General features: G+C 33.6%; 1 protein-coding gene across 4 annotated transcripts in view; it reads right to left on the reverse strand.

Moving 5' to 3' along the window:
- Window positions 1-601: 601 nt before the first annotated feature.
- Window positions 602-10669, reverse strand: part of SNX7 (sorting nexin 7) — a 98183-nt gene continuing 88115 nt past the window's right edge. Inside the window, exon 8 of one of the 4 annotated variants that reach the window (XM_082385302.1) lies at window positions 602-1379. In XM_082385302.1, coding sequence (XP_082241428.1) covers window positions 1302-1379 — 78 coding nt within the window. In that variant the 3' untranslated portion in view covers window positions 602-1301. The other 3 variants (XM_082385299.1, XM_082385301.1, XM_082385300.1) reach the window with 3 other exon arrangements.

Raw genomic sequence — 10669 nt, forward strand, 5'->3', positions numbered from 1 at the left:
GCTCTTTTGGCCTTAGCAGCTTGTCCAGACCCGGGGCAGGAGAGGAAAAGGGAGGTGAGGCTTAAAAGCTGTCAGCAGTCAAACATCAAAAAATGAAGCCAGATTCTTTATTACAAATGGTTTAAAAACTGTACATGCCAGTATTTAAGAAAAATGTTTAGTTTTATATTTATATAGGTGTCTGTGTATCTCTTGTTTTAGTTAAGATAATTTAAATGTCTAGTTTGTGTGTGTGAGACACTTATTTAAGTGCTAATAACCAAATGGTACTTAAAGTCATACATGTAAGGTAACAGGCATGACTAAATACCTCACACTTTACTCAAAGTCTTGAGAAATATATGTCCAAAAATTGCCAAATATTAGGATAACCAATATATTCAATTCTTAAATATAGCCATAAAATGAATATAAAATTACTCTGTATGATATTACTAGAATGTAAGCCTGGAGAAGGAAATGAGTGTAATGTGTCTTTATCATTATCATCATAAGCACCTGCAATTGTGCCTTATAAAGAGTAGACCCTTAACAAATAAATGGGAGAACAAATTTGATAAACACTGTGTACATTAAAAAATAAAGCTAGATGTGAATTGTGAAGAGTATGTAAAAAAAAATACCAAAAAAAAAAGAATAAATTTACTAGTGGGAAAATGACTGTATAAGGAATTCTAAATAGTAACTCAAAAAATAATTTAAATTTATCTTGGTAATCTTTAAACAGTTACTTAACTTTTAATAAACCAACTTTTGAAGTTATCATTAATGTTTAATAATATTTAATCATTTTTTGCATATTTACTTTGAATTCCTAATATCAAAGTAAATAGCATTTCAGAGAAAATTATGATGAAATAAAGGTGAATACATAGTACACTTGTTAACATACACTGGATTCATATTAGAATCTGCTTCAGAGGCTTGAGCTACTAGTAGAAAAAGAACACACACAAGTCATTTCATATTAAACTTTTTATTAAAACTGAGTCTTTACAATATATTTAAAATGACATGTTCCACAGACAAATATTTAAGAAAAAAATTTTTAATGTATAATTATTGGCATACAAATTTAAGAACATAGTTAAAACTAAGCTAAATATTTATATGTATATATATGTATATATATATCCAAATTCATATGAATGCTCTGGAACACCTGAGTTTTAAGTTGTTGGTTTTCCAGATAGTGTGAAACACTTTTCGTCCACTTTAGAAAGGACCCAGCCCACCCAGAAAGAATAACTTTGGTTAACCTTGGTTATCTCCCAAAGATCACAGAGAAGTCTTCAATGCGATTACGATTTATCTTCAGAGGCTTCTTCCAAGTGGAGATCTGTCTGTGATGTAAGGAAGGATTCCCATGTAGCAAGGCACTAAATGATGGAAACACACCATGAGGAGGTCAACAGTAGTTCACTTTTACTGTTAGAAGGATTAATAAATCCTTACATATCTGTTCCTATAGCAATCTGCCCTACTCCTCTCTCCCATAGGCTTGCCAGGATCCCTGTCATTTTCTACATATTTTAATTCTTAATGAGGGAAACTGTTGCTAAATAAGAGGAAAACATAAAAGGTTAAAAAATTAGCATGGATTAGTTTGCTGAAATAATCGACTATTCCCCCATTGTCAGGATAGAAAACAGATCTATAATAAATTGTAGAGGGAAAGATGGACCATTTGGATCTGAGGGGGCAGGCATTAAGCATCGAGACAGAGGAATAGTCATACAAGCATGGCTTAATCAGATTTGAATCCTACTATATCAAGTGTGAGTTTGTGCAAGTTGATTAATCTCGATTATAGTTTCTTCAGCTATAAATTAGGTTAATGGCAATACTTACCACTAAAGCAATCGTGAAAATTAAATTTACAAAACCTGTATAAATCTCTATGCGGAATGCCTGGCTCAAAGTAAGTATTCAAAAAATTAGCAATGATTATATTATGATGGTCTGCTGGGACTAGGTGGTGAGATAGTCATTAATGTGTCCAGGAAACGAATCAAGGTGACCTAATTGATATCTACAGAACAAAAGAGAATACGTATTTTTTTCCATGTGCATATAAAACATTTACCAAAACACACCATATTCCAGGTTATACAAGACATCTCAATAAATTTAAAAAGAATCAAGTCATATGAGGTTTGTTCTCTGAACACAGTGAAATTAACTTAGAAATCAGCAACTGAAAGATATCTGAAAAATCCCCAAATATTTGAGATCTAAACAGGACACTTATAAATAAGCCCTGTGTCAAAGAAGAAATCAAAAAGTAATCTAGAAAGTATTTTATTTTAAACTGAATGAAAATGAAAATACAATGTATAAAAAATTTTGGAATGCCACTGAAGTAGTACATAAAGAGAAATCTATACCACTAAACACCTTCATTAGAAAAGAAGAAAGGGTCTTAAATGACTTCAGTTTCCATCTTAAAAACTAAAAAAGAACAAATTATAACCAAAGTAAGCAGCAGAAGAAAAAACCCAGAAAAGACAGAAGTGTGAATCAATGAAAGAGAAAAACAATGAAACCAAACATTGAATCTTTGAGAAGATGAATAAAATTGATAAACTTTTAGCCAGACTGTTCATAAAAGAAGAAAGATGACACAAATTACCAACTGTTAGGAATGAGAGAGGTGGCATCCCTTCAAATTCTACTGAAGGAAAAAAAGAAAATATTATTGAAAACTTTATACCTATACATTTGAGAACTTAAATGAAACCAATGAAAAGATACAAACTACCAAAACTCACTCTAGAAAAAATAGATAATTCAAATGAATTTGTATTTGTTGTTAAATATCTTTCCACAAAGAACACTTCAAGCCCAAATGGCTTCACCAGTGAATTCTACCAAAAACTTCAGGAAGAATCATATTAATTCTACACAAACTCTTCCAGAGAACTGAAGAGAAAGGAATGCTTTCCAACTTACCAAAGACATTACAAAAGAACAAAACTACAGACCACTATCCCTCATAAACATAGATGCAAAAATTATAAACAAAATTTTAGCAAATCAAATCCAGCAATCTATAGAAAGAATTACATTTCATGACCAAATGGAGTTTATCCCAGGAGTGTAAGATTGGATTAATGTTTAACTGTCAATCAATGTAACTGACTGTTTTAAAAGTAATTTATTATCATCTCAATAGACATGGAAAGACATTTGTCAAATTACAACGTCCATTTCTTACTTGAAAAAAAAAATTCTCAACAAATTAGGAACAGATGGGAATTTCCACAACTTGAGGAAGAACATCTACAAAATACCTACAATTAACATCATATGGAGAAATGCATTAAATATTAGCAGTTATTAGTATTTTATTTCTTTTCAATGCCAAGAAAAAAATTTTTAATTCAGCTTTACAGATACTCAAAATCTCCTTCACCAACTTTTGAGTATAAAAAAGAAGGAAATACAAAAATACCTAAATACAGATAATGTTTAAAAATCTATCCACAACATTTACAAAACAATGAAAACTATGAACTGGGATTGAAGGGCTGATAGAGAACCATGGTTCACCTTTGGAAAGAGCCCTGTTTCCCTTGTGAACCTGATTTCTGGCCTCTTCTGCAAATCCATACGTTATCTACTATCTGGTAACCCTGCAGGGCAGCCCAAAGCAATTACTGCTTTCAGGAGATATCATATCTTTTTGATAACTCTGCCAAACTATCATTTAAAGAATCTTTGAACATATTCAAGGTAAAATTCAAAATAAAAATCTGAGCAGTCTGCTCTATTTAGAATTCCTGTCAAATAAGGAATCCAAATTGCACCAAAGATGGTATTAATCCTAATGTGATGAAACTTCTATCATTGTCATATTCTTCAACTCTCCTAGTTTAATGTCTAAGGAAGATCAGCCCTCCATGCTGATTAGTGTTGTGAAGTAACATTTTCATTTCTAAAGCAAATCCTAAAAATGACAGTGAGACACGGTAAAAGAAACAAATTAGCTACTTAACTATCTCCTTACCATCCACCATACGAAAGGTAGAAAAACAATTTATGTATTCTGAAATACAGATTACAGAACACTAGCACAGAAAATCAAGAGAAGTATCATGACAACGGCTGAATATCTACATGAATACTTGGTCAGGCATTATAATGGTTGTTTTATCACATATCACCTTCTTTAAACCTCACAATGACTACTATGAATCTTATTTTATAGATGAGAAAGCTGAGGATCAAATGGTTAAGTACGTCTGTGATATTACAAACCTGATAAGAGGTATAGCCATTCATCAGCAAATGGAAAATAACCAATCTCTTGAATGACCACCAGGATACATTTAATAAGTCACTGGCCCATCAAGATGAGACACCTTTCTTTTACATAGTGGAAGAAGGACCATTTTGGAGGGCAGGTGAGTAAAAAAAATGCATAATTGCAGGGGGATCAACTTTTTTTTTTTTTAATAAATTTACTTGTTTATTTTGGTTGCATTGGGTCTTTGTTGCTGCGCGCGGGCTTTCTCTGGTTGCGGCGAGCGGGGGCTACTCTTCGTTGAGGTGCGCGGGCTTCTCATTGCGGTGGCTTCTCTTATTGCGAAGCATGGGCTCTAGGTGCATGGGCTTCAGTAGTTGTGGCGTGCAGGCTCAGTGGCTGTAGCGCACGGGCTTAGTTGCTCTGCGGCATGTGGGATCTTCCCGGACCAGGGCTTGAACCCGTGTCCCCTGCACTGGCAGGCAGATTCTTAACCACTGCGCCACCAGGGAAGTCCCAGGGGAATCAACTTTTAGGAAGGAGTATATATGCAGGTTGAGTGTGTAGAAATTGATTCCTTACATACCTCTTGGAAATTTTTATGTATTTCCAGGAGTATGTATACCCTTTGAAGATGACTGAGTTAATACATGCCAGGCATATAGTAAGTGCTCAGTAAATGCAGAGACCATAGAGAAGAAATGTACTTTACTACTGATGCAAATATGCTGCTCATCATAAACACTGCATTTTTCAATCTGAATATTAATCAATTGACATCCTGGCTTCTATTGACCTCTAAATTTGTTAATGTTAAGTTTTGCTATGAAAGCCTGATCCCCACTCAGGTTGCTGACCATCAGATTTCTGCTACAAAACTGAGGACATGCTCTGAACTGTGTAGCTCCTGAAACTACCAATCCTCTTTTGGAATTTTGATAGCAGATTTTCTTACTAACTAAATATGTTAACTGCCTCCTCCTGCCAATGTTTAATATTAACCTATTACCTGATATGTTGCTCATTTACCCAGTTAATGTACATAAATCTATTTTAAAATAATGAATGATAATCTCTACAACTCCTTAAATCTTTTTACTCTTTCTTGCTTTTCTTGGATTTTTGAGTATGAAAAACTAAATAAAAACTCAAGAAATGGATTGTTTATACCACATAAATAGTTTAGTTCAGTATTCACTGCGTCCAGGACTGTGATAATTGGAGGATATAAAGAATCATCAAAACGACAACAAAAAGAAATCTCAAAATCTAGTGTGAAACTTCCTTATAATTGTAAATTATATTTTTAAAAAATGTATTTCTGCAGACTTCCTTGGTGGTGCAGTGGTTAAGAATCCGCCTGCCAATGCAGGTGACATGGGTTCAATCCTTGGTCTGGGAAGATCCTTCGTGCCATGGAGCAACTGAGTCCGGGTGCCACAACTACTGAGCCTGTGCTCTAGAGCCTGCGAGCCACAACTACTGAGCCCACTTGCCACAACTACTGAAGCCCGTGTGCCTAGAGCCCGTGCTCTGCAACAAGAGAAGCTACCCAATGAGAAGCCCACACACCGCAACGAAGAGTAGCCCTTGCTCACTGCAACTAGAGAAAGCCCGCGTGCAGCAATGAAGACCCAACGCAGCCAAAAATAAATAAATAAAATAAATAAATTTATTTAAAAAAAGAAGAAGAAAAAGATGTTAAAACAATTATTTGAAAAAAATGTATTTCTGTTATTTGGCTTCTCACTGTTTTCTATCAAGGAATTGACTTTTTCCCCACTTTTAAATCATTATAATTAGTAAAGCAAACTAATATCAAAATTAGAGTAACCATCAAAAATACCCAGTGTCACGGGTGGCCTGACCTTTAATCATACCCATCAGCTCATTCTAGTTTTAGATTTTCATATTGTAATAAGAAAATCAGCAACAATTCCACTTTTAGTTGAATAATGTGTCATAATTTTCCATACACATTATTTTATTTGATACAACAATACTTTGACAAACTCAAGTAATTGCATCTTATAGTTAAGGGAACTGTGATCCACTGAGTCCAGCACTCTTTTCTAGTGCCCCACGCTTCCACTGCAGTAAAAGTTAAGTCCATAAATATGTTGAACATATTTATTGGCAGGATGTTGGGTGACCAGAAAGCAAGTTGATCACGAATCCTCATTAACTGAGAATGCAGTGCACACTTTTTTCCAGGTGGCTCCAGTTTGTAGACAAAGACCAAAAACTGTAGCTTCTCTATGAAGGGCAGGACTGGGAAAGAGGCTGTACAGTTAGAAAAGTGAGCCAGAACTAGGGCAAACAGGGCTGACAGGTAAACAAAAGCCCTTTTGTCCCAAAACACATTCTTAAAAATTTCTCAAATACATGGACAGAATATTTAGAAAATAAGTTTTAATTCCAAAACTCTTCTTGAAAGTAAATCTCTTGCTACCCCAGTAAAGTAGTGATGACATTTTGCCATTAGAAAAGGTAAATGTCTCTTTAGTTCTCATAAGTAGGTAGTGATCCCACAAGCAGGTGTGATCAAGTTTTCTAAAGAATGAATGATAACAAAAATGGTGTTTCTGTAGATATAGCTTCCAATGAAAACTTCCACATTTAAGAATCAATATTTTCTCAAGATGGTGGGATATGAGGAGGTTCTGTTCCACAGTCTGACTTCAGGCAAATCTTTTCATTTCTCTGGGCCTATTCGCCCATTCATAGAATAGGGGGGTTGGACCATGTGTGTCCATTAACTTTCATCCTAGAACCTAAAGTGGCCAACACAAAAATAAACAAATGCAACCTAATTATTAACTTAAAAGCTTTTGCACAGCAAAGGAAACCATAAACAAAACGAAAAGACAACCTACAGAATGGGAGAAAATATTTGCAAATGATGCAACCGACAAGGGAATAATCTCCAAAATATACAAACAGCTCATACAGCTCAGTATCAAAAAAACAAACAACCCAATCAAAAAAGGGGCAGACCGGAGATCTAAATAGACATTTCCCTAAAGAAGACATACAGATGGCCAAAAGGCACATGAAAAGATGCTCATTATCACTAATTATAATTAGAGAAACGCAAATCAAAACTACAGTGAGGTATCACCTCACACCGGTCAGAATGGCCGTCATCAAAAAGTCTACAAATAATAAATGCCGGAGAGGGTGTGGAGAAAAGGGAACCCTCCTACCCTGTTGGTGGGAATGTAAATTGGTATAGCCACTATGAAGAACAGTATGGAGGTTCCTTAAAAAACTAAAAATAGAGCTACCATATGATCCTGCAATCCCACTCCTGGGCATATATTTGGAGAAAGCCATAATTCAAAAAGATACATGCACCCTAATGTTCACTGCAGCACTATTTACAAGAGCTAAGACATGGAAGCAACCTAAATGTCCACTGACAGACGAACAGATAAAGAAGATGTGGTATATATACACAATGGAATATTACTCAGCCATAAAAAAGAATGAAATAATGCCATGTGCAGCAACATGGATGGACCTAGAGACTATCATACTAAGTAAAATAAGCCAGACAGAGAAAGACAAATATCATATGATATTGCTTATATATGGAATCTTTAAAAAAAAAAGATACAAATAAACTTATATGCAAAACAGAAGTAGACCCACAGACATAGAAGACCAACTTATGGTTACCAAAGGGGAAAGCGGTGGGGAGGTTGGATAAATTAGGAGTTTGGGAATAACATACACACATTACCATATATAAAATAGATAACCACCAAGGACCTACTGCATAGCACAGGGAACTATACTCAATATTTTGTAACAGCCTATAATGGAAAATAATCTGAAAAAAAAAGATATATACGTATGTATAACTGAATCACTTTGCTGTACACCTGAAACTAACACAACATTGTAAATCAACTATACTTAAATAAAAATTTAAAAAATGAAAAGAAAGTGTTGGCAAATGAGATCACATACAGTTTGTAAATATGCCTTGCTCTATTTGGCTTGACACAGTGTGGAAAGGCATCAAATATAACATTTTACCTCTCCCCTCTGTATTTGATATTTATAAGGTAATTGTCACTATAAATAATTTCCAAAGGTAAGATTCAGAAATACATGAGAAATATTTTCAATTAGTACTACTGCTATTATTACTACTAATAGTTTACATTTATCAAAACCTTATTATGTGCTAGGCACTGCATTAAGAACTTAACATATATTTTACATATTTATTTACTTATCTATCCAGCAGCTTTCAAACATATTTTCTATATTGGCTATTTCGGGCTCAAGTAAAATAAGTAGTGGCTTAAGGGATAAACTAGTTGAGATTCCTGGAAAGGTATTTATGAGTATAAAAGCTTCAAAATGATTTACTTTTAGTGACTTACTGGGAATATTAAATTTTGCTTCTAAGACTTTCCTTTCATCTTTCTTTATTCCATTATATACATACATACATATGTGTACATATATATTTTAATACCAAATAAAACTGATGTATATACTATTATTTTTAGCACTTTATAGATAAGGATGCTGAGGTCCACTGAAATAATGAAAAGTCTTCAAGGTCTCTGAGCTTAAAGTCACAAGTTATGCCTGTCCAAAGCTCTTAGCCACCAGGTGGTAATGCCAACATAAAGTTTGAAATCTCCATAGGTAATGCTACCACCCCGTTCATGGAACAGCTAATAGAAAACCTAGTCTCATCCAAATTATCATATAAGTCAAATTAATAAAATATTATCTATATATCTCTGCTAATAAAGTAAAATAACCATATATTTGCCTAAAACAATAACAATGATATCTATTATTGTAAAATGTAATAAAAGCCAAACCTTACCATGTACCCCTTTTTAAACCAGAAATTTCCATATTAAGTCAAAGTTGTTGTGCTTCTAGTTTTCCTACTAATCTAAAAGTATCTTTTAGACAGTGCCATAATAATTGCATCTCTCCTAATAAACTAAAACTGAGAAATATGACTGAGTGTCCTTTACGTACTTTAATGCTGTCTCAAATGATCTTGGACACAGACGACATCACCTACACTTGAGGAAACACTGAAGCTCAAATATGTAAACATCTCCATACTAGGCCAATATCACTGCAAAATAAATTACATTATAAAAATTGTAGGCCATGCCTAAAATGAGGGCAACAGAGTGTGTAACATTTTAGTAGTTGTTTTTTTTATCATCTAAACCTAAGATCCAAACAGTAATGAAAACTTTCAGGAGCTGCATATTTAAACATTTTTCTGAAACGTAATCAATCCAGAAAGAAATTAGAGATTATGTTACAAATGGAAAGCAACTTCTATTATTTTGCAATGGCTCAAAATTATTCATTAAATTTCATTTTTGAAAAAGTCTAAATTCAGAATAACCTGCCAACTTATAATTTGAGAAATGTCAATAACTTCAAAATAACAAGATTTGTATATTTTTTTCTAAAATTACTTTTACATATCTCTCAAGAACATAAGTAATAAGTTTGGATTTGCAAATACTGCAAATACTTCAATGACTGCAACAGAGTTAACGCAAAAAACTCATTAGCTACAAACGCCATCTTGTGGTCCATTTAAAAAATAATTTTGTAGTATTAGTCTGTAGATCTCTAACTCAAGATCTGCTAAAGATAGAAAAAGCCTTAGATACGAATAACTCCATTCCTGTCATTTTTACATGTGGAAAAACTGGGGCTCCAAAAGATCTAATACATTGGAAATCTTTATAGAAAAAATTAATACGAGAGCCAAATTTTCATATCTTTTCAACTCATACTTTTCTATACCATATCACCATTGTTTTTTAGCAATAACAAACCAATTACATGAAGTTTGTCCAGTTTAGTACCCCAGACACTTCAAACACCAAGCTTATCTGTGTTTGTTTATCATACATGGAAAGACAACAAACTAAAAAGAAGAGCACATTTACTTTCGGATTACTGGAAAATTATCAAGGCACAGCTATGATGTTTAACTACATTATTTTAAAGCATTTCACACATGTTTTCTAATTTTATTCTTCTAAGGACCTGTGAGGGATGTGTGTGGATAGGGGGTGGAGGAAGAGGAGGACCATCAGTACCACTTTTTGACAGATTAGAAAACTGGGTATAGAGAAGATATGATGAAGATTTTACAATTAGTGGCAGGCACTCTGATATCCAACTTTAATTTTTTTCATTAGTAAACCCACCTTCTTTTTTCAAGATGTTATATCATGCAGTGTGTGCATGTGTGTTTTAAATCATTTCTTCCTTTTCTTTACAGGAACTATATATTGGTCCATAGTATATAGTCTGTCATTTATGAAGAACAATAAGAAGAAAATTCTTGATTCAGAATCTAGATAATTTTAGAAATTATTTCATTATCATATGTAATCACCTATTCAAGTA

The sequence above is a fragment of the Balaenoptera borealis genome, assembly GCF_965194805.1.
Source record: "Balaenoptera borealis genome assembly, chromosome: 1".
Taxonomy (NCBI): Eukaryota; Metazoa; Chordata; class Mammalia; order Artiodactyla; family Balaenopteridae; genus Balaenoptera; species Balaenoptera borealis.